Raw genomic sequence first — 24,810 nt, forward strand, 5'->3', positions numbered from 1 at the left:
AGAAGTAGGTTGTGGTCTACTTTGTCAAATGCCTTGCTGAAGTCTAAGTTTATTATGTCCACAGTATTTCACTGATCTATTAATATAGTCACTATGTTGAAGAATGAAATTAGATTGGTTTGGCAGCTGGCTACTAGTTATTACTTTACTCGTTTCTAGGTGTTAGCAGATCTGTTGTTTTTTTATTATTATTATCTTTTCCAATATCTTCCCGGGTATTGATGTTAGGCTCATTGGTCTGTAGTTTCCTGGGTCTGTTTTTCCCCCCTTTTTGAAGATGGGAACCACATCAGCTGTTTTCCAGTCCTCTGATAGTTCCCTGCTGTTCCAGGATTTTTGAAAGATGTGGTGCACACTACTCTTGCAGTCTTACTTGAAAACATAGATGCCCTTAGCAGCAGCATACTCTATTAACTGGTACAAAACTGATGTCAATAAGTCATGATTTGGTTACCCATCAATTTAAGGAATATCAATTCTGTATTCATACCAAATCCATTAAATATATAGGAGTATATAGTATGTATCAGATGATATAATGCAGTTAATAGTAATATGCAATTAAATTAAAAAGGTTTCTCCAGATATTGATGAATGGGAGTTATTAAACCTCACCCTTTGATTTTAAAATGACCTTAAAGTGAATATATTCCCAGATTAATTTATATTTTGAAAGGAATACCAATTTATATACAATTTATATTGTATACCTGGAAAATACTTTTAGGAACTAAATTCTTTGTTTCGAACATTTCTGTGAGGTTCTTCATTTCTGAGAATATCTTTACAGAAAATGCAAATACCAATTAATGAGGGAGGATTCAGTTCTTTGAACCTGGAAGATTATCATCGTTACCTATTGTCAAGTACTAAATACTAAAGCTGAAAATTCACCTGCTTCCAAAATTAATATTAGGTCATGGTTTAATTTTACTCTATTCACATGAATATATGCAAATATATAATTCCAATGTCTGCTGTCCTCCATCCATACAGAAGAACCAGCGAAACGTAAACATAAAGCAGAAGAAATAAAGTATGTTGTAAGACATATGAGGTAAATAGAGTAATAATATGTAAAAAGCCGGGGAATTTAAAGGATTTGCGTGATGATTATTCAGAAACACGTACCATTGTTATTCCACAATGATAAATGCACATAGATTTACAGCAATGAAATGATAAACTATCAGACCAAGCAGAACTATGGGGCTATGATGATATCCTTGGAATGAGTGAGAGTACTTGGTAGCAGTTGGTCAGCAAGTCATTAAAGCAGCTGTGTCTCTTCCCAGGATCACATAGCTCCTCACTGCAGCTCTAGTGCAATCCTTTGCAAAGGAGTGATTAATTTGGCAGGCATTTCTGTCTATATGCGAGCCACGCACATTCCTGTACCTTTTTCTCATTCCAAATCTAAAGGCTATATAGCACAAATCCCAAGATTTAAGAATGATCATGCCGTGGCACGACAAATCCGCGGTCCACTAAAGCGCGCCCAATTAAAGCGTGTCTCTGACGTCATCAGCAGCGCGACAACAACGACCGCGGAGAAAAAAGGGCGCTTTAAAAAGCGCTTTTAAAGCAAGCCGATTCACGTAAAGGTAAGGGTTAGGGTTAGGTTTAGGGTTAGGGTTACGTTAAGGGTTAGGGTTAGGTTTAGGGTTACGTTAAGCGTTAGGGTTAGGGTTAGGTTAAGGGTTAGGTTTAGCGTTAGGTTAAGGGTTAGGTTTAGGGTTAGGTTTAGGGTTAGGTTTAGGGTTAGGTTTAGGGTTAGGTTTGGGGGGGTTAGGTTTAGGTTTACGTGTTAATTTTAGCTTTACCGCTCACAGCGTGCTTTTTTCGTCACGCTGTGATGACGTCAGGTACGCGGTTTCGTCGAGCGCGCTTTAGTCGACCGCGGTTTTGTGGTGGAACCGATCACGCAGGCCAAGAAAACTAAAACAACTAAAACTAAACAGTGATCAGTGAGCTCTTAGCCTTCTTGTCCTCTGCTTCTCTAACCAATCTTTGTAATCCATCTGAGATGCAATCAATTACTGGAAAAATAATTGTTAATAAATTCCTTATGTATGCATTTTATTAAGGAAGGTAACTGATAAATAACCATATCATTTGAGTGCATATTCTTGGTTCTCAATTATTTGAGGTATTCCAATCAAAATTGTGATGCATACACTTCTTAGGCTAAGACATCAAATGTTATCAGTAAACCTTGAAAAGGCTCGCAGCACAGTAACATTTACTGTTATCATATTAGATATACAGCACTTATTATAGGAGGCCTAATAAAGTTAATTTGTCATTAGAAAATGAAATAGGGAGACCGTGAAACACATTGTCACCTTCCATTAAGGCACAGTTTAATCATTCACTGGAAGGAAAGTACACATTGCATCCATCACAGAGATGCCCATCAGTCAATGTCTTTCTTTCACAAATAATCATCATGGATTGGCTCAGATTAACCGTCTCTGCTGTGCTCCAGGTTAATGGCTGTAAGTGCAAGCAGAAACAGGAAGAAGAGGAGGAGGAGGAGGAGGAGGAGGAGGAGGAGGAGGAGGAAGAGGAGGAAGAAGAAGGAGGAGGAATCCCAAATATCCAAATTGGGAGAGAGATATAAAAAAAGGGGGGGAGACAAGTTGCAGCTATGATCACACAATTGAAGTCCTGTCCCTTTTATACATGCATTGACAGATGTAAAAAAAAAAAAAAAGGTCAATGTTTCAATTGCACTATTGTAGCTATCATCTTAGCTTTTTTTGACACACGTACACTGGATGTTCCTAGATCAAGGTATCTACTAGTACCTATTTTGACTAGTATGCTTGGTAGGCCGAGACAGAGATCTTTTGCATCAGTAGACTCAGAAATAGGCACCTGCTGATCTGAGTAAGCAGCCTAATTTCAAAAGCCCTTTGCCAGCAAGCCAATCTTGTATGAAAAATAATCTGTCTCTTTCCTGGCAGCTGGAAATGGATTGTTTCACCACTGCTGACATATTTCATGCCCCCCAGCAGGACACACTTGTAGGAATTCTGCTCTTAACACACACACAAAAATTATATTCTCCTGTCTTAACAGGCAATTCCAGGAAATGCATGGATACCTGGCCTCACTCTTTGTTTTCTTGCTTTGTGATCTAAAGTTGTATATTCTTGTTCATCAGCAATAATTTGCAGGGAGGGGGACACCAAATATCTATTTCCTCTTCCCCCTTCTTTCTCTCTTTCTAATCACGCTGCTCTAAGAATAAAAATCAAGTCTTTCCAGCATATGAAAAGATAATGTTGATCATCAAACCAGATAAGGATCAAAAGCTTAATTAATAATGTGACAACAAATGTTATACACCCCCACATGCCTTTCACATGTCCACTCCCACATGTCTTCCACATGTCCACGCATCTTTCATATAGGGTAAAATTGAGCAAATATTTTGTTGTCTTCAACAAATGTCTAAATATTGACAGAGTGAATTTTAGTTACTGTACATCATATCAGGTTTTATCAATATAATTAAAATGTTAATCATTTTCAAATGTATGTTCTATGGTAAGATATTTGAGTGTGAATATGGTGATCCTGGGTATAATTACCTGACAATAACTTCCACTAACCTCAGAGGTAGCATTTATTCTTTACAAATAAGATGGAATTGTAAAACACATGGAGTGCTAGTCAAAAGATCTTTCAGTCAGTAGAAATCCAATGCTTCTTTTGATTTTAATTAAAAATGCAGGCTTCCCATTTAAATGGCAATTAAGTAAAAATCTCATCTAATTCCATTTTTGTCTGCTTATTTGTTTCTATGCTAATCTGCCACAAACACAACTAAAACTTTTATTAAATCACTAAAGTGAATGGAAAGCATACTTTATTTATTAATTTATCCCAAAACCTTGAATTCTATCAATTATTCTGTTTTTGAGGAAGATGTACTGTAAATGAAAAGACCTTCCAGGATTCTGTTCCCATCATCCATTGCCCCTTCAGTACACCTGCTAAAAAGCGATAGAAAAAAAATCAGCCTCAATGTATGAAGTCAGTGAACTTCAGCAGCATAATCTCCAGAAACTGACCATTCAGCTTCTTACTATTGGGACATGAAAAAAGAAAACAAAATTACTGAAAAACCCACAAACTTAACGTAAAATAACAGTGTTTACAAGATTAAACCTAACAACACAGGGAAAAAAATAATCACAACACAAAAATGAAACAACTGGAGAGAATTAGAGATAATTGCTATCCCATCCATGTGCCTAGCACATTTTGTCTCACTGCCTTTTCTTGCCTCCCTCACATTACCTCACCCCTTGACAAATACTAAGTGTAGACAGAAGGCTGTCCAACATTTTTTATGACAAGTTACTGGTGTGTGTGTGTGTGTGTGTGTGTTTTCGGCTCGGATTTGGCAAATCGGTAATAGCGGCAGTGGGAGGCAAGCACGCCCAAACCAGTAATAAAATAATTGGCAACCCACCACTGAGCTGCATGTCCCAGATACCTCCAAAGAAGCAGCAGGAATTAAGCAAGGAAAGTCCATCCCCACCACTCGTCACGCAACTACCGATAGTCCTCAACTTATGACCACAACTTAGAGCCCAAAATTTATGTTGTTAAGTGAGACATTTGTTAAGTGAATTTTGCCCCATTTTACAACCTTTTCTTGCCGCAGTTGTTGTGCACAATCACTGCAGTTGATATGTTAGTAACCCGGTTGTTAAGTGAATCTGGTTTCCCCATTGACTTTGCTGGTCAGAAAGTGACAACAGCTGATCACCTGACCTCGGGATACAATGGTCATTATGAACCAATTGCCAAACATCTGGATTTTGATCACATGACCACGGGGCAAAGATCGTAACAGTGAAAAACGGTCCTTCGTCACTTTTCCCTGGACCGTTGTCACTTTGAACGGTCACTAAATGAACAGACGATGACTACCTATATTTGAGAAGCTTTACGGGTGGGGGGGGGGAGTCGAGGTGTTTTTCTTTATGTGCGCCATCTAGCGGCAGCTTGAATTTTCGCAGCCCGGATCCGAGAGCTAAAATCTTCCAAAGCTGCCAGAAGCTCCCCCCGAGTCAGCCCGTCCCCCTGCATACCTCTTCCACCAGCGTGGCCACCTGGTCAAGGGTGGCTACCGACAGGTCTCCATAAAGCAGTTGCCGGGGGTCGGGAGGCGAGCGCAAGGGTCCGGATGCGAGGCGCAGCAGGAAGACCCCTTTGGAGGCGCGACCAGCGGTGGGCGCTAAAACCAGCTCCTCGGCTAGCGCCAACTGCCCCGTTGCCCCCTGAGTGACAAACAGAAGCCGCCCGGCTGGCTCGGTATCCAGGAAAGCGCTCAGCAGCAGCCGCGCTTCGGGAGATTCCAGGCAACGCGCCCAGCGCTCCGGCTCCACTCGCAAGCTGCGCGCCACCCGCTCCCCAAGCAGTGTGGCGCGGGGATTCGCTTCTAGGGAGCCCTCCTGGTCCGGGTCCTGATCCTCCGCTTTGCCCCCCATTGCTCGCCGGCTCTCCCTTCCCCGAGTGTTTTGGTCGGCGCCGCTGTTGCTTGGGCGACCAGGACGCTCTTGAGCGGGAGTGGGAGGGACCGGCTGCCAAAGTGAGCTCTAACGGGCTGCCCCGCCTTTCCTTCGCGGACGGACGACTCAGCCAAGAAGGGGGAAACCCGCAGCTCTCAGCACGGGCGGATGGATTCCCAGGTCTAATCGGAAAACAAGCCAGGAACTCCCAGAACTCGAGCCAAACCAAAGGCAATTTTTTGCTTCTGGCTTAACAACAGAGTTGGAAGGATTTGTAGGTCATTTAGCTCAACAAATTAAGAGTTGTAAGGTACCTTGCAGGTCATTTAGTCCAAAACCCGCCCTCCGCCCAAGCAGATGACCCCACCTGCACCATTTCTGACAAATGGCAGTTCAGTCTCTTCTCGAAAGCCTCCAGTGATGAAGCTCCCACAACTTCCGAAGGCAACTTCTGTTCCATTGCTTGATTGTTCTCACTGTCAGAAAATTTATCCTTATTTCCAGGTCGAACCTCTCCTTGTTCAGTTTCCATCTATTATTTCTTGTCTGGCCTTCAGGTGCTTTGGAGAATAGCTTGACCACACCTCCTCTGTGGCAGCCCCTCAAATATTGGAACACTGCTATTATGTCTCCCCTGGTCCTAGACTAGCCATGACCAGTTCCTGTAAATCTAGTCCAACACGCACACCCCACCCAACCAGGAGACCCTACACCATTTCTGACAAGTGGCATTCCAGTCTCTTTTTGAAAGCTTCCAGCTTAATACAGGTAGTCCTCGACTTACGACCATAATTGAGTCCAAAATCACAGTCATTGAGGCATTTGTGTAGTGATTTTTGCTCCATTTTACTTTTCTTGCCAGAGGTGAGAAGTGAACCACTGTAGTTGATATAGTTTGTATAGCATAGTGGTTCAGTGAACCTGGCTTTCCTGTTGATTTTGCTTGTCAGAAGCATGCAAAAAGTGATCACATGACCTTGGGACATAGCTTATGGTCATAAGTAGGAACCATTTACCAAGCTTCTGAATTTTGATCATACAACCAAGGGATGCTATAAACATCATGTGAAAAATGGTCGCAAGTCACCCTTTTTCAGTGTCATCGGTCACTAGATGAACTGTTGTAAGTCGAGGATTATCTGTACTTGGGTTCTACAAAATAATCAATTTTGCTTTAAGGCAACTGGGTGGGTCTTTCAGTATCTTGTGGCTACACCGTTCAGTTTAGTGCCTACAAACTAGGTTCACACAAATCACTCAACCAATCTCTTCCTGCCTGTCATTCTTGAGTCCTTGTGACTGCCTGGACATCCCTGTGGGGTGTCATTGCCTGCTGCTTAGCTTGACTGGCCCAAGGGCACCCAATTGGCTTTGTGCCTAAGGCAGGATTAGAACTTAAAGAGTCTTTCTGTTTGCAGCCTGGTGCCTTAACCACCACAGTAAACCAAACTAGCTCTTGGGTTCATACAATCGAAGATAAAGCTAAATAAACACAAACCACACCCTTTTGTGCTATCTACAAAGGAAGTCGGTGAACAGCTTCTGCTTCAATTGCTCACTTTCAGCATCAGGGATGTTTCTCTGCATATGCATAAGGCACTAGATTGAGGAAAGGGGGTAGCAATCCCCCTCCCCCCCCAAAAAAAAGAGTCAAGGGGACATAATTCATGCCTAGCAATAATCACATTATGATTGTTGCAAGAGAAGGTAAATATTGCAACAGCTTCACTAGAACTTGGACCACCTTTTTCAGGCTGTATCAACCACTAATCTCTTAATATACAGAAAGGACACTGATGCTATCACTTGCTCTTTGAGATTGATTGTTTTCTTGCAGTAACTTTATTTTATTTTTATTTATTTATATGTGGCCCATCTCTCCTATAAAGTGATTCTGGGCAGCATAAAATGTTGCCATTACCTAGTTTTGATAATAAAACGTCTGCAGGGAAACAACCAAGCTTGGAGAGCAGCAAGGAACTCTAATTTCAAACCCTGAGCTACGAATATTTTTCTCTTTAGGAAAGACACTTTTCACTCTGCTCTGCTCATTTTATTTGTTCCAGCACCCCATGCTCCACTTTACTGACCACAACAGAGATAGTAGGAATTTAAGTCATTAAGTGAGGTGAATATGAGTGCATTGCTTAACATCACAACTTGTGAGGTAACGGGGAGGTTCCATTATGGCCAAGAGTCAAGGACCACCTGGAGGAGGATGGAGAACTGAAATTCTCAGACTGGTGGGATATCAATTTAATGAATAGTGCTATCTCTAATCATGCCTGTTTCTTTTAAAGATCTAGTAAGTGGTGAGGGGCCTATAGCTGCCCAGGTGTTTCTTGAACAGTAATCATTTTGTTTTGTTTTTGGTGGCTGACCTGATAAAACAATTTGAGTTTCTTTTGGGGGGAATAATACAATGAAAATAATTAGTTTGTACTTATTTAGGTGGTTAGTATATGTCTATGAACTATCTAAATTGCAATAATATAGCTGAATAAAGTTTAGGATAATGTGCATATAATGTATCCATGCTGTACATTTTATTTACTGGGTCTTTGAATTTGAAAATACTTAAAATGTTATGCTATAAACAGCCTCTTATGAAGAATTCTGCAAAATTAATTTTAGATAAGCAGTGACAACTCCAAGTGTATCTTATCCAGCCTAAAGGTCTTTTTTTTAAAGAAATTAACCATTATTTTGAGATTCAAATAATAGGTTGCAGATCCCCGCTTTTCTCCATGACCATATAATAAAATATTTCCAACAGACAGGCAAATGAGCCATCAGGCCAAAATGTCTCCAGATAATGCAGCTGGGAAGTACGTTTTGTGAGCTATGCTATTAACATGTCCAGCAGGAACTCTGCTTTGTAGAGGCAACACAGGCAATTTATCCAGAGCCAACAGTCTGGCAAAGTTCAATGCGTTGATACCTCTTAAAGTGTTCAGCATCACACACATCAGATGTCTCATGCTAAAGTCACTCTCCCTGATAGAACAGCAGCTACTTTGCTGCTTTGCTTAATTGGTAGTTTTGAGTTTTTTATTTGGTGCTCCAACAGAATCCTCTAGGTGTTCCAACTTCATTTTGGCTGGTGATCTGTTCCCCGCAGCAGTCTGGGAAGCTTTGAACGCCTCTTTCAAGTGGCGCAATTCTCGCTTCTCCCGGCGTTCCTCCATCTCTTCAATCTCATCTGCAAACAAGGCCTTCAGAGGAGGGATCAGTTTTGGAATGGTATCAAAATCTTCCAAACAAACCTGACAAAGAAAACCAATAATATGTAACAAAAAACTGTACAGAATCTGTATGAAATTAACAGCTTTTAAATTTTTGTAAAGGAAGGGTTACGTGAGTAGCATAAACCTTAATACTGAACTTTTTTTAACTGTGTCGGCAGACTGAGAAAAATTTGATGAACAACTAATCTAGTGCCCAATCAATTTTTCAAGTTCACTTACATATTTAAAATGTTCTGATCTCTAGGAAAAACCATCTCAGAATTCTAAAATCTGAGTTCTTCCACTCTAACATACCATCATATCTGGTTTCTGTTGGAAAAGCCAACTGGTAACAGAACATGAATTGGCCAATAGATCACTAAACCTGGCCCTCACCAGACTGATGTCACACCTAATACATAATCAGAAAGGTAATGCTGTGTGCTATAATTCTTCTTACAGTTTGGAACAAATATATCTGTATTGTTCAAGAGAACCATGCGTGTGCACACGCATGAGAGTATGAGTGTGTGCTAGAGAGAGAGACAGAAACAGTGACAGAGACAGAGAGAAGGAGGGAGGAACTCCTATGTGGCTGTAACTTCAAAGCATCTGGAGAGAGAGTGGCAGCAAGCAAAAAATCCTAAGAAACTAAAACAAAGAATATTCAATTAAACAGTTATAACATAAAGAGATAAAATAAAAATAAATATGATTTTAAAAATGAAAAAGTAAAGTTATACAGGTAGTCCCCAACTTACATTTAGTGACAATTCAAAGTTAAAACGATATTGAAAAAAGAGACTTATGACCATTTTTCACAATTACAACCTTTGCAGCATCGTCATGGTCATGTGATCAAAATTCATATGCTTGGGAACTGATTCATATTTATGACTGTTGCTGTGATCCAGGGTCACCTTTTGTGACATTCTGACACGCAAAGTCAGAAACCAGATTCAATTAACAACTGGCTTACTAATATATCAACTATTGTGATTTGCTTAACAACTGTGGCAAGAAAGGTCGTAAAATGGGGCAAAACTCATTTAACAAATGTCTCATTGAACAACCAAAATTTTGGGCTCTATTGTGGTTGCAAATCGAGGATTACCTGTACAACATTAAGTTACTATAGGCACATAGGTTTCAAAAATAATAGAAGTGCTGTTGAGGAGTGGGCAGAGAGGTTGAGCAAAAGTCTGCATTAGAAAAAGAGATGGGAGAAGCACATAAAGATTCAGGGAAATAGCAATAACAACTTTTCAGATTAGAAAAATGATGTGGGAGAATAAGAATACCCAGCGATTTATCAAAATTGTATTTATTCAAATACAACATACTCTCTCAATCCTAAATGTACATTTGCATCACCCCTTCCTCCGAAGTGCCTAAACAGAGGCCAAAACAATAGGTGTCCAATGAGACTCTCAAGTAAATATTCTAAAGAATATTTATCTGGTTTACTTTAAAAAAAAACCATACCATAGATTACATCTCAATCACTATCACTCCTACATAAACTACCGTAATTTTAAAACACTTTCTGCTTCACTTAGCAGAATTATTAATGGCTTTGTGAGAAACCAACATTTACAGTCTCCAGAAAATGAAAATGTACTATATCTATAGAGGGATTGAAAAGATGAGATATGAAGGAGGAAAACTAAGCTGATTCTAAGTCTAATTCTGAACTAAACATCTCAAAACTCTTTAAAGCAGAAAGACAAAACTGTCTGATTTGGAAAAGGAACGCTCAGATATTTATCATTCATTTCCTACTTTTCAATCTCTGACAATTCAAGGTAATTATTCTCAATTCCCTTTCCCCCAAGAGGAAATATTGAAAACCTTTGGAACTAAGGTACACAGTGGAGAGCTGAAAATACATTCTGCTCTGAGAGACTTGAACCAATGACTTCCTATCAGACCTGATAGTCCAATTGGATCATGAGAAGGCACTACTCTCAGCTCATGGGATTAAGCCCAACCCATTGAAATTCCAATCTACTGGAAGTTCTTTAAAAGGACTGCTAGATTAAATTATTTCAAATCAGATTACTCTAGAAGTACAATCATTCTCTTATGAATGGGAAAATAAAGGAAAGCATCTCCAAATAATGCAATTTGAGCTGCTTCAAAGAAAGAAATGCAAATTAATGCACAGAAAAATGAATAACTTTGAATCAAGAAGCAACTGCAGACTAACTAAGCAAGAAAAGAGTGCTGACAAAAACAACAGAAACCATACATGCTTGTATAGCATTATAACGTGTGAGTTGTGAATCCATTTTCAGTAAGACAGTCATCGATTTTGACCATTTGAGACACTGGAGCAGAGATTCCCCCTACATAATTTTATGTAATTTCATCTATGATACTATTTTTTTCTAGTAAACCAGATCAATATTTTTAGGTTTTTTAGAAAAAAAATACTGAATATCCAAAAAAACACATGAATCTTAGCTTAAGATACAATTTTAACTGACCTGCATGTGATCATATGCAATTCCAACCTTTTCACTGAAGTCTTCACTGAAAAGAGGAATCTTAGCATAGCGCTGACTGAAGTGGTTGAGCATGATGAATTTTGCATTCATTCTCATTCCGACTTCAACTGCTTGTGAAGTAGTGCTATAGAAAGGAAACAAAAAGAAAACACAGTATGAAATAAAGAAATCTTCCCAGAAGCCCTCATAGCAAATTATGTAAGAAGGGAGGGGAAAGCAAATTGGAAGACTAGTATAGAAGCAACATAAAAGCATTTATGGAACATTCTAGCTGCTATTCTTTGCCAAATAAATCAGCAAAGAAGTCTGCTTCAAAATGCCAATCAATTTATTTGACCCACAGAAAACTAAGTTATCTAAGTCTTGCTCCTATCAGAATCCTGGTCTGAGAAGTATTAGAATCTTAAACTGCTGACTCAATTTTTTTCTTGGAATACCAAAGTTAAACCTTTAAATATTGAAGCCGGCACATTTATTCCCTATATATAATTCATTGTTTCATGTCAAAACATACATTTTTAGCATATTAATATAATGGGTGGAGAGATTTTAAAATAAATAACCTGACAAAACAAAAAAGGTTCAACTAAAATCAACACTAAATTTGATTTAATTACCACAGGTAAATATGCAAATACTTGAAGTGATTAACATTTGCTCCAATCTTACATAATTATTCCCAGGAACATAAATTATAGCTCTAGATGCTTTATGTTACAGTTTCGCTTTAAAAGAATCTTTTTTTAAAAATCTCCTTTATTTCATTTCACACTTACATGAAAAATGATGATGTCACCCTTTGGTAGAAATTATTTACCTGTGTGTCTTCTCTATAGCTTCCTCTTCCATTCCATCCTCCAGGGTTGCTTCATGAATCAACAAAGAAGCATCTTTTCCTGTGAAAACCATATTTGTGACATTTGAAGAGCAGTGTAAGAAAATTTTCAAACACGTGGTTTGACCCAAAGTATATAGTAATGTAGAACTCAATGCATAGCTCACCCATGTCAACCAAAGCAGCACATGGCATGGTGTCACCAGAATAGACCACTTTCCAACCAGATTTATGGACCATGGAACAACCAAAGGCATTCTTACAATGCCGGACGTCGCATGTCTGAAACTGAACATTGTAACACATTAGCCACTTGGAATCTGTCTATGCTTTTTCCTATCCCAGTCTATCCCATGCCTTTTTTTACCTCTCTGAAGTCACATTTCTCCATAAGTGATTCAATGAACACCTTTGCATTGGGTTTGAACACGTCAGCTTTTTCTTTTAAAAACTGGGCAGGAATCATTCTGAAAAGAAAAAAAGAGGCTCACAACCACAGTAAAAGGGTGCATGGTTTTGTTTTGTGAAAGAACTTTTCATAACAGCAGAACTACCTGGTATCAATGGGGAAAGCATTATCTTCATAAATGCACACCATTAGGCTCCTTTTTTTTCTTTTCAAATTCCTGTATGCTACTAGCTGTCAAATGTAATATTATTTTCTGCTCACATCAACCAATTTCATTAGAAGAACCGTAATGGCTCATCCCATATTGGCTTGTCTACATTTCCACATTCTCTAGGAATTTTATAAATAATGAAATTAATGATAAGTCTCAAGGTGGATGTAAAATTGCTCTAAACTGGCAATGCTGAATCTTTAATTTAAAAATTATAATCATAATTCATAATAATCACTTGGTGGAAACGTTACCAGCAAGGTTATAGTAAACATTTTGTCACCCAGATCATTTTTCTCATCTAGATGAACAATGATTTAAAGAATGGGCAATCAGTATTCTGCAAATGTTAAAAAAATAGCTGCCAAATTGAATCAAATCTATATGAAATGTATCTATACCTCCTCTTCAAAACAATTTAGGCTCCCAACAAAGAAATTGAGTACTTTTCCTAGAAGTTTACAAGATACTAAATTACTATATTACATGAATTCGTTCAGCCTGACCTCTAACATCTTCAAACTCATAACTAAACTGAGTATGAAGGTGCTGATGCAACTATTGCCAGATTAAAATTAGAGAGACAGGGAGGTTGAAATCTCCATTCTGACCTGAAAGTCAATGGCCCTGTTTTCACAACTGGGTCACCTGACCCTATGAGCAGATTCCCATGGGGCTAGATTCTGTCCAAAGTAGAATCAATCTAAACTAAGCTAAATCAATCCAGTAAACTGTGTCCTGGGAACATCAAATCTATTTAACGGCTTCATCTGCATAGCTATCTCCAAGAAAAAAGAAAGCTGAAGAGACAGAACAGTTGGGGGGGAAAAACCAAGCCTTTTCCATTATGACATTCATTGCCAAGGTCTGACAGCACAAAAAACAGACTGCAGCACATTTAAGCCATATATACTGCTGCTTGCTAGGTCAATGTGAGAAGAGCTAGTGTGGTTATGAAATGTTCCTGATACCCAGGTTAATTAGACTATAACACCTCCTGGAAAAAAATGGGTTCCAAGATCATCAGCAGGGTGATCTAATTGGATTAATGGCCCAACTGGATTAAGTGTATTGGAACAGGGCCATCAATGCTCTTGTATTAGATACACTCACTTGGAATAATTTATGATATAGGGTTACAATAAGAATAGAACTGATAAATCATGCACGCTGCTCTGAGTTGCTTCGATGAAGGGTGGAATACAAACCGATACAAAAAAGACAAGGTCTGCATGTGATGAGTAATGCTCGCAGCTGTAACTTCTGGAGTAACAGCAAGGTAGGATCACTCTAAAGTCTCAAGTGACCCATCTCTGAGTGTCATTTTAGAGTCAACAGTAACTTATGATAAAGAAACATTACTGTAGCACATTGGTATAAATATACTTCAATGTCTCACATAAGTATCTACTTACTTGATGTGACCCAGGATCTCTTGACAGTTATCATGGTATTGATGCAGCCATGTCATAAGTATTGTGGGTGCAACTAATAACAGTGGGTCGTGAGACTCACCCTGGGTTACCTGAATGAAGGTAAATAAATAAAGCATGAGAGATCTTGCAAGACCAGTAAACCATGAGGTCACAATACAAAACAAGGCAAGAATTAATCCCTGTTTATTCTTCTGATACTTCGGTAGTCTTAATGAAGGAGATTCTTTCTCAATGCCTGGGAAATGTCAGACTGAACTGCATAGAACAGGATTTGGCTCAAATGACATCTTCAGCCCTGGCAAGAATATCATATTTTGACAAGGGGCCATGTAGCACTAGACCCTGCTCAAAGGGCAAGTAACAGCTGTGACTAGGGGAACCTTTGCACAGGTTCAATTTGTGTTCTAATGACCCCATTCATGAACCTGAGGCCTTGCTTATAATTTAGTAACCTCCTCTTTGGATTACTGTAAAGGACTCTAAATGGGCCTGCCCTTGAAGACCATTCAGAAGCTGTAACTATCTATAACAACACAGCATGCAGTCATATATTATGACTGCTCTGTGAGCTGCATTGGTTCCCAGATTCAATTCGAGGTACTGGTTGCCACCTATAAAGCACTACATGGCATAGGACCAGATTATTTGCAGGACAACTTGTCCTTCACTGTTTCTTTATCCCTCACTGTTTCTACTCATCTCGCCAGGTATAATAGGAAGACCATGCCTCAGGTTAGCCAATTTTGTTGTATTTACTGTATTTTTAGAGTATAAGACGTACTGGAGTATAAGATGCACCAAGATTTTGAAGAGGCAAATTAAAAAAGAAAAGTTTTGGCACTCTGCAGACCTCCCCAAAACGGCCCCTTTTTCATTAAAATGGGCCCGTTTTTCTTTTTTTTTTAAAAAAAAAAAAGGGCAGGAATAGCCTTTAGGAGGCTTGTAGAGTGCTCCTGGGGAGTGTGGGGGCAAAATTGAGCAAAAAATGGCCCATTTTTTGGTCATTTCTGCCCTTTCCAGCCCCCAGGAACACTTTATAAGCCTCCCAAAGGCTATGCATGGCCATTTTGGTGAAGGGAGGCAAAAAAATTGCTGTATTCAGTGTATAAGATGCACCCAGATTTTCAGCCTCTTTTTTAAGGGAAAAAGGTGCATCTTATACTCCAAAAAAATATGGGATTTTGTACAATGACAATAAAGGTTTTACTAAGGTCCCTCCCTCAAACAGTGCCATATTGTTGGACTAGGAGTTGTGCCTTCTCTGTGACTGTGCCTGCCCTGTGAAGAGTTCCCTCAGCGATCCCTCAGCGATCACGTTAGCTCCAGTATGTTAGCCTTCATAAAGGCTCTGAAGACCAGCCTATTCCTTCAGGCATTTAAGCCAGGCAGTTGGGTGACCTCTACTGGTGATATGGTTTTTGTTTTGAGAATTATTGTTTAACCTGGGCATCATGATGTTTGTCATGATGGTTTTAATCTTTGTATAGGTAGTCTTCGACCTATAATGAATCACTTGTCCCTCAGCTTAAGGCACAATTCCAAAACCATACCACGCAAGCCCAACAACATATTGGTCCATTTGCAGCACTGTGAAACTTCGTTTGGAAGTAAAATGGAGTGATTTGTCTCATGGCATAAATAAGCGGGGCAAAATGATGGCCACTTCTGGGTCTCCACCATGCAGCCCAGGGGTAAACCAATCATGAGATAAACCACTGGTAAAGGAAGCAAAAGAGTGGTTTGTGCCATGGCCATGTGGCCTGAAGCAGCAACGATATCAGAATCCAATTCAGCCACTTGAAACATGGTGGCTGCTTCCAGAATCATGCCGTGAATCTGAGGGACAAAGCGACCTATCCTGCTTTATACCCTTTCAGATACTTCGGGCCTTGGAGGTTTCCAAAATACTGGACACACCACGTTAGCAAAGCAGAAAAGGATACTTTCGCCCTCGGCCACATGGTATAATTCCAGAAGCCAAACTGCATTCTGTTAGCTATTAAATATCACCATTTCTGAAACCACGTCATATGGCCACACAATGAGGCAATCCATTCCAATGCTCTGGAAGGCCTTAGAGTTCTTCAAAAGGAAATGAGGAGAAGGAGGATTGGCCTGGTGGGGTGAGAATCAGCCCTAAGGCTTGGAGGGATCTGAAAGGAGTGGGGAAATGTCTATGGGGACCCAAGGGACAGGAAGCAGAGGGCGGGGTATCTCAGGGGTGGGGAAGATCTTGGGAGGGCTGGGGCAGGTGGGACTGGACCAGGCCTCCAATGACCTCCCTCACCGTCAGGTGCTCCACTTAACAACCATTTGATAATTGCATTGGGGAGAGCAGGGATGGAGGGATCATTAAGTCAGACACTTTACTTAATGGCCATTGTGACATGTGACCATAATGGGCAGGTTGTATTACAATCGTATGTCGAGAGTCATTGCTGTGAGATTAGAAGCTTTATAAATTCTATAAATTAATTAACAAATACTTACAAGCGCACGATGTCTCTGCAGCAAGATATTTAACAAGCCCTAGAAGAAAGTAAGTTGGCAAATATGAATTGGTGAAAAATTATTTCTTATGTACTCATCTTTAAATATTATTTCTTAATATGAGTTGATTGTAAAAAGGCAAAAAAATTATATATAGATGTTGTTTCAATACATAGAAGATAACATAGTTTTACTTAATGCTAGAAAAAAGCATTATCAGTAAGTTTTGAAATACAGTTTATATTGCTGAAATACTATTCATACTGATGCTAACAAATTTAGCTTGCTGTTTAATTAATCAACATTAACGTCATTACAAAGTTGTTTGTAAATGAGAAAATTAGCAACATAAATGGATTTTCTACAGTTCGATAGGAAAACTTAGAAGCAACAATGAAATCCAGAACCACTGATTATATTCAATATACAGTTAGTCCTCAAAAAATATATTACTCATTCAATAACTATGATGAAATTGAATGAGGGGTATTTACGATGGGTCACCTTATTATGACCATCGCAGCATTCTCAATCACATGACTGCAATCTTAGCACTTGTCAACCAGATTGCAATTTAGTTATGTGTTGTGGCCTAGCAGGAGCCATTGGAGCTGCCGACAGACTCTGATAGCGAGGGACCCTATGAGTCGGCTCTGGAAGATGAGGAGGCCCTTGGGCAGGATGCAGACTCCGAGCAGGGACCAGAGAGGCTGGTTGGCCACCAGGAGGCGCCTGAGGCATGGAGCAGTGGTTAAAGCCAAAGGGAGTTTGTCCCTGACGTCAGGCCCTGGAGCAGTGGGGAGGAGCAAAGGGAGTTGGTCCTGGACGCCAGGCAGAGAAGGGCGGAGAAGCGCAGGCAGCAATTACGGAGACATAAAAGATAATCAGGCCCAGGTGGTTGTGATTTGGCTCCTCCCAAGAGAATATATAAGAAGAGACTTTGGGAGGAGATCTTTTGCAGGACACAACCGTTTTACTAAGCTGGAGAAGCTCTTGTGTGTATTTCTTATCTGTCAGAGTCTGGGTTGCTGCCAAAGTCTTGTCTGTGAGTAATTACTGTGAATAAAGCATAATAACCTTGTGTCGGCGTGACTCACTGTACGGAGGGGGGTCAGAACAGTTATTTATTATTAAATGTTTGCCACCTATCTCAGGGCAACTCAGTTACAATGCTGCAGCATCCAGCAGTCTTCACCAGTTTTCAAGAAACAAGATCAATTCCAACAAGCTGACAGGTCATGTGACTGCAGGACACTGCAACCACTGGGATTTGCCCTAACAGTGCGAACCAGGCTGCTGCAACTGGCCCTGTAAGTCAGCTCAGTCACATGATATTGTGCTTTATGATCATGTCACTTAGCAGTGGAATTGCTGGTGCCAATTACAATCATTAAGGGAGGACTACCGGTAACAAGAGAAGAAAAAAATTACAGTGTAATTACTATACACCACTCACTGTATGATGATCAGCATGTATATGCGAAACGAATACTGCTGTAATATTGCGTAATATTTTGTCAATTTCGTCTCCATAGTGGCGGCAAAGTTGGCCAAAGGTTCCTTCTCCACAGTCCAGAAGCACAGATTGAGTAGGACTAGCAAAAAAGAATGTATGCATAATTATCAACAGATTAAAAAACTGTATTTACAGAAGTCGTGATCCTGATATGCTACATCTTCCCTTACAATATTTCATGTAACAGAGTTTAAGATAGTGGTTCTGCTGCATGCATTCTCACCATCTACATGTGGTTAATGCAAATGTATATTTAAAAATCCTAGTTTGCGTTTATACTGTAGAACCATATCCTAGACCTAGGACAAGGGATTTGCACTTGATTTTAAAATGGAAGCTTCTACTTCTATGACCTTTGCTTATTTGCTTTAATTTTAGCTCTCAAATACATAATTAAAATAACAAGCATAGCAATAGCAATAGCAGTTAGACTTATATACCGCTTCATAGGGCTTTCAGCCCTCTCTAAGTGGTTTACAGAGTCAGCATATTGCCCCCAACAACAATCCGGGTCCTCATTTTACCCACCTCGGAAGGATGGAAGGCTGAGTCAACCCTGAGCCGGTGAGATTTGAACAGCTGAACTGCAGCACTGCAGTCAGCTGAAGTAGCCTGCAGTGCTGCATTTAACCACTGCGCCACCTCGGCTCTGCGCAACCTCATTTCAACTTGATTACAGAAATCAAGAATCAGCAATTAAATAAATAAGGCAAGTTGATTAACATCTACTAATGAAATCAAGACAGAAATATTATGAAGTATTCTTTCCTATATCAATTTCCAGTTGAATGTGAGTGAAATCAGAATCAATAATGAAGGCAAATGTTTCCTGCTGGAGAAGTTACAGATCAGGTATTTTATCCACTCATATCTTCTTGTGAGAAACTGCCTACCACTTTCTTCAAAACTGTAACCTACCTAATATTTACCAGGGTAGAGCTAACATTCCGTATTTTCATTGGTACTGCAGAGCCAGTTCCTAAGAACACAACTTCTGGATAGCAAGCTTGGGTTTCTAGAAAATAAGAAAAAGGCAGATAAATGCATGCAATATAGATATAGTTCTCACCTGGAAAAGCAACACATCCCTGGTGGTTAATAAGGCCCAACAGAGAGTATATTTCCTTAGAGACCTGCAGAAAAATCAGGTGGAACAACGACTGATGACTTCTTTCTATCAGTCCACAATAGAAAGTCTCCTCACATACTGTAAAACAGTATGGTATTCTGGTTTAACAGCTGCAGGCAGGAAGGCAATAGCAATAGCAATAGCAATAGCAGTGGACTTATATACCGCTTCATAGGCCTTTCAGGCCTCTCTAAGCGGTTTACAGAGAGTCAGCATATTGCCCCCAACAATCTGGGTCCTCATTTTACCCACCTCGGAAGGATGGAAGGCTGAGTCAACCCTGAGCCGGTGAGATTTGAACCGCTGACCTGCTGATCTAGCAGTAGCCTGCAGTGCTGCATTTAACCACTGCGCCACCTTGGCTCTACAGAGAGTGATCAATTCGGTACAAGAAAACATTGGTTGTCTCCTAACACTACTGGATGACACTTAGGGATGATTCACACCCTGGCCAGAGTCTCTTTTCACTTTTACCATTGGGCAGAAGACATAGAAGTACAGGTTTAAAAACAGCTTTTCACCATCGGCTGTCAGACTCCTAAACACAATCACAATCACTCCACGTAATATGGAAACATATAACTAGTTTTTTCTTTCCCCAATTATTTGTATAAATTGGGAATTGTATTGTCTTGTATTTTCTGTTATGGATTGCACCAGCAGGAGCTAAACCAATTTCATTGTATCCATGATGTATAATGACAATAAAGGCAATGATGATGATGATGATGATGCAAACCAAAGATATAGACTGTTTCTGAAAAATGAAATAGTTGTGCAGAATAGGAATCCCGTAATATGAACATAAAAACTAAAGAGGAATTTCCTGACAGTGAGAACAATTAACCAGTGGAATGGCTTGCCTCCAGAACTAGGGAGTTTTAAGAAGAGATTGACCAGGCATTTTTCCGGAATGGTATAGGGTCTCCTGACTAGAAGTCTTCCAAGATCTCTTCCCACACTGTTATTCTGAATTCTGTATTCTACTATAAGCATTTGACCACATTCACTAAGGCCAGCTTACAAATAAGCAGCTCTAAATTTATAAGAAATTACTTTTTTATAATGTTCTAAAAATCTTTTTTCCCCTCAGCTTGAAAATACAAGTTACCTGCATGGAAAGATGGGCAAAATAGGGGCAAAAATTGTCTCAAAAATGATCTAACATGCGATTGCATCCTTCACTGTTGGATGTTTCTGAACAACAGTCCTTCAGAAATACTGTAAAAATTAGGCAGCTTTAACAAAAAAACCATAACTTTTGCATGGACAGAACACAATACTCTATTTCAGAAGACAGATGCCTCACAAATAACTCAAAGGATATCAATATTTATAAATGATTAGAGAAGTGGGTGCCTTCAAAGTCGATAACCTGTTTTTTAACCATTGACTTTTAGAGATTAATCAAACTGTCGTGTTTATACAGGTTTATATCTATTAAATGAATTTCTCAAACTGTGTAAGAAATAACAAATGTATGCTTTTCCAGAGTCAGCTGTTTGACTGGATATGTTGATAAATCCTGCAAATAGCTTACTGACCTGATGATGCTGGTTTCGCTGACAAGCTCTCGTGGCATGTCTGCACCGAATTCTGGAAGTCAGGGAGTTGCAAGGCTTCGGCTACATATTCAGCAGGATTATAATTAAAAAGGGCATCCCTAAAAAACACAAGAGACAATGATCAGCGATTAATAAGCATTTTAGTTCCTAAGAGCAAGGGTTATTTTATTATTCTTAACCATTCTGATACTTTTATCACAAAGAAAAACCTACCAACTTTGGGAAACATTTACTCAAGAGTGGCCATTCTACAGACTGCCAGAAAATGCATACATTTTTGCTCTCCCACTTCCTAGAACATCACTGACCAAACATTCCTGAGGTCAACTGGTCAGCAGGCCAGCCGACCTATCTATTTTCTTGTTTGTCTATCTGTCTGTTGTGTTTATATGGCCACCCAATTCAAACAATCTGATCTCTAAACAAAGGCCAAAGATCTGTTTAAAAAAATGCATTGCCCCTAATTTATAAATTGAATTCAAGATGCTATAAAAGGGAACAACTGTCTGAAATGGAGTTGTTTTTAAATTGTTTGCTCACTTGCTGATATTTCCAAGTTCTATGTAGCTTTCTAGACTCAAAAACTGTTCCCCACTCCCATTAAAAAGCAACTCAACAACTAAGTTAACAAGTTCAACTATGAGAAGAAAAGGGGCTTGGTAACTTCTATCTAAACTTAGTATGTGGCTTTTCTCTTCTCTTTTTATCTTTTATAATATCAAACTTAAAATCAACATTACAACATGATTATCAATATCTAATTTTTCTTTACGATTGACAAGTAAAAAAGAGACTTTTAACCAACCACAGATTTTCTGGGATTGCTTTTTAAATTTCTGAGCTTATTTTCTTGTGTACCGTATTTCAACTGTTTAATTATAATAGTGATTTATTAAACCTGTATATCATATTAGACATGAAATACAATACCCTGTATGAATTGCTTTGAGCATTCTGGAAATGATTCCGAACAATTGCTTCTACAACCAACCGCTTATGCTCAAAATGGGGCACTTCTGATTCTGAACATCGCATCCGATGTTCAAATATTTTGCTTCAAAATATTTTATGTATCCTTATGCATTTTTTTTTTAATTTAGTAAGCACAATTTAAAACAAGTACCATTCTGGCATATTCTCCAAGGTTATGGGGCAAAACATGGAGATCAAAATATATTGCTGTTTTGCCAAAAGATATTTCATTTTTTTAATATTAAAATAATGTCCAGTTAGTGAGGAAAAGAGTAGAAAGATTTTTTAAAAACTGCAGAAATTCTATGCTCGCTGTCAAAGAGGTTAAGTCTTTGGCTAAGACTGAATTCATACTATGAAGGCAAACTGAAATGGCTACCAACTTCTGCCATTCTCTTTTGGGTCTCAGCTGGTATTTGAGGAGGCATTCTCCTTGAGTCACAGGCACACTGAACTCAGCCTCTTCTTCCTGATGGGTAGACAGAAAAACATAAAAGCATGCTACCAAACCGGCTGAAACAGAGCATGTACCCTGCTAGTAGTTCCATAACTAATATTTACTATTATTATCCTCTTACCTTGCTTGGGTGGTGGTTTTTAAGCAATGGAAAGATCTTTGGATGTATGTAATTGAGCTGACTTTGAATTCTGTAGCTGTGAAGATGATGTATTGACTTGCAATTTTCATTGAGTATCAAATGTTGAGTATTTTCACCAAAGCTAGAGGGTAAGAAAAATCAGACGTATTTTAAAACTTAATATTCTAAATAGGGTAAGGAAATTCTATTTTATATTGAGTTTCACCATTATTGTCTATCCAAACAAAATAGAAGCTATTTACAGCCTAATGTCTTGACATCCTGTCTGTTCTTCTAGGTGCTTCTCATGACAGCTTTAGTACAATCAGAGGTCAGGTATATTATGAGGGCAATCTGGCTGCAATGTCTATTGCCCCACTAATGGTCAAACAGTTATATTGCCTGCAGTCCCCTGCTGGATCTCTCACCTGTATTTTTCACCTGCACCTATGTAAACAAATGCAATATGCCTATCATTCATAACAAGAAGATGGGGTTTCCTCACTTTGTATGTCAATCTCCCATATAAGGTTTTAAAAATAGAACACAAGGTGTTCTACCACAAGTGTTCACCATAGTGATAGAACAGAATCAGTATAAAAGAGAAATTGATAAAAAGCATAAAATGTTCTCATCTGAGAAACACCCAGAAGCTTTTACCATGCTTAATTCACTGGATTTCCAATTACATATTTATATTAATCTGTAATGTGAAATACATTTAAAAAAATAAACCCAGATACTGATATATTGCCATGACAGTGAATAAGAAGCTCCTTATTTTACAGACTGAGATTATCTTCTTTTAGATACAGACTTAGCTTTTTCTGGACTCTGTTTATATTTGTAATATTGTTCTACATTACAAATGTATGGGAAGCACTTCAAAAATTGCGTAAGTGCCAAGTATTAAACAATGCTAATTATCATTCTAATGGAAAACAATTGGTGAGTTGGTGAGTTAAATACCGGCATTATGTCAAAGTAAAGCAACAGAAAATCAATTCACACTAGACACAAACCTTTCTAACCACTGTTTATACCGATTATCCTTCAGAACAGAATCTGGAGTGATATGAACAATTAAAGCCACAGAATTTTCCGGATTCTCTTGCTGATACCTGCAACAAAAGATCTGATATAAAAGCAGAAATTCTCAAGATGGCAGATTATGCTTCTAAAATATACTGTAACCACGTGTCAGGATAGTTAGTATCCCAGTATCTACAGGATCCAAGCATTAAGGCCTGGGCACATAAATTCCACAGGTGTCCAGAATTTAGCAAAAGATGCAGCCTTATATCTCAACATGCCAGTCTAACTTTGATAGAGAAGAGTTCAACATTGGGCCTAGAGATCAAAAATTCAATTCTGGCCTTAAATTACTGAATACTATAAATAGTATACAAGCTCATATTTGTACCAGAAGTATGTCTGCACTATTTTTAAATACTCTTAGTTTCAAACAACCAGTACTCCTCAACCTACAACCACAATTGAGCCTCAAATTTCTGTTGCTGAGACAGTTCTTAAGTTAGTTTTGTCCCATTTTATGACCTTTCTTGCCACAGTTGTTAAGTGAATCATTTAACAGTTGTTAAGTTAGTAATCCAGTGGTTAAGTGAATCTGACTTTCCCATTGACTTTGCTTCTCAGGTCACAAAAGGTGATCACATGACCCTGGGACACTGCAACAATCATAGGTATGAATCAGTCAGCAAGCATTCGAATTTTCACTGGGTGACCATGGGGATGCTGGATCAGTCTTAAGTGCGAAAAGTGGCCATAAGTTACTTTTTTCACTGCCATTGTAACGTCAAATGGTAACTAAATGAATAGCTGTAAGTCAAGGACTATCTATATTTGTATACCAATTGAAGCAATCAATTCTATATGCAGTACATATAATTTTCTCATTTACTAATACTTTGCCACATCTTATTGATCTAGTGTAAACAGGTTGTTGACATGGACTGACAAGTATAAAAACAGACTCATTTTTCCAAAATACATGTTGTTGTTGTTGTTAGTTGCGAAGTCATGTCCGACCCATCGCGACCCCATGGTCAGAGTTCCTCCAGGCCTTCCTGATTTCTACCATCCTTTGGAGTACATTTAAGCTCACACCTTCTGCTTAGGTGACTCAATCCAGCCACCTCATTCTCTGTTTTCCCTTTCTTCTTTTGCCCTCAATCTTTCCCAGCATTCTGCTCTTCTCCAACGAGTCCTTCCTTCTCATTAGATGGCCAAAGTACTTGAGTTTCCTCTTCAGCATCATCTTCTAAAGGGAAATCAGGCTTGATCTCCCCTAGGACTGACCAGTTTGATCACCTTGCAGTACCAAGGGACTCACAGGAGTCTTCTCCAGCACCATAGTTCAAAGGCCTCAATTCTTTGGCAC

General features: G+C 39.1%; 1 protein-coding gene across 1 annotated transcript in view; it reads right to left on the reverse strand.

The window, feature by feature from the left end:
* Positions 1-8,055: 8,055 nt before the first annotated feature.
* ELAC2 (elaC ribonuclease Z 2) overlaps positions 8,056-24,810 on the reverse strand; it is a 33,259-nt gene continuing 16,504 nt past the window's right edge. The window contains exons 12-24 of the mRNA XM_032211418.1: positions 23,432-23,530; positions 22,410-22,551; positions 22,215-22,300; positions 20,839-20,957; positions 19,084-19,180; positions 18,106-18,244; positions 16,650-16,688; positions 14,139-14,248; positions 12,471-12,570; positions 12,271-12,391; positions 12,086-12,164; positions 11,248-11,392; positions 8,056-8,797 (exon numbers count right to left, since the gene is read on the reverse strand). Of these exons, the coding sequence (XP_032067309.1) occupies positions 8,561-8,797; positions 11,248-11,392; positions 12,086-12,164; positions 12,271-12,391; positions 12,471-12,570; positions 14,139-14,248; positions 16,650-16,688; positions 18,106-18,244; positions 19,084-19,180; positions 20,839-20,957; positions 22,215-22,300; positions 22,410-22,551; positions 23,432-23,530 (1,513 nt within the window). The 3' untranslated portion in view covers positions 8,056-8,560. The remainder of the gene's footprint in view (positions 8,798-11,247; positions 11,393-12,085; positions 12,165-12,270; positions 12,392-12,470; positions 12,571-14,138; positions 14,249-16,649; positions 16,689-18,105; positions 18,245-19,083; positions 19,181-20,838; positions 20,958-22,214; positions 22,301-22,409; positions 22,552-23,431; positions 23,531-24,810) is intronic.

This window comes from Thamnophis elegans, chromosome 2, assembly GCF_009769535.1.
Source record: "Thamnophis elegans isolate rThaEle1 chromosome 2, rThaEle1.pri, whole genome shotgun sequence".
Taxonomy (NCBI): domain Eukaryota; kingdom Metazoa; phylum Chordata; class Lepidosauria; order Squamata; family Colubridae; genus Thamnophis; species Thamnophis elegans.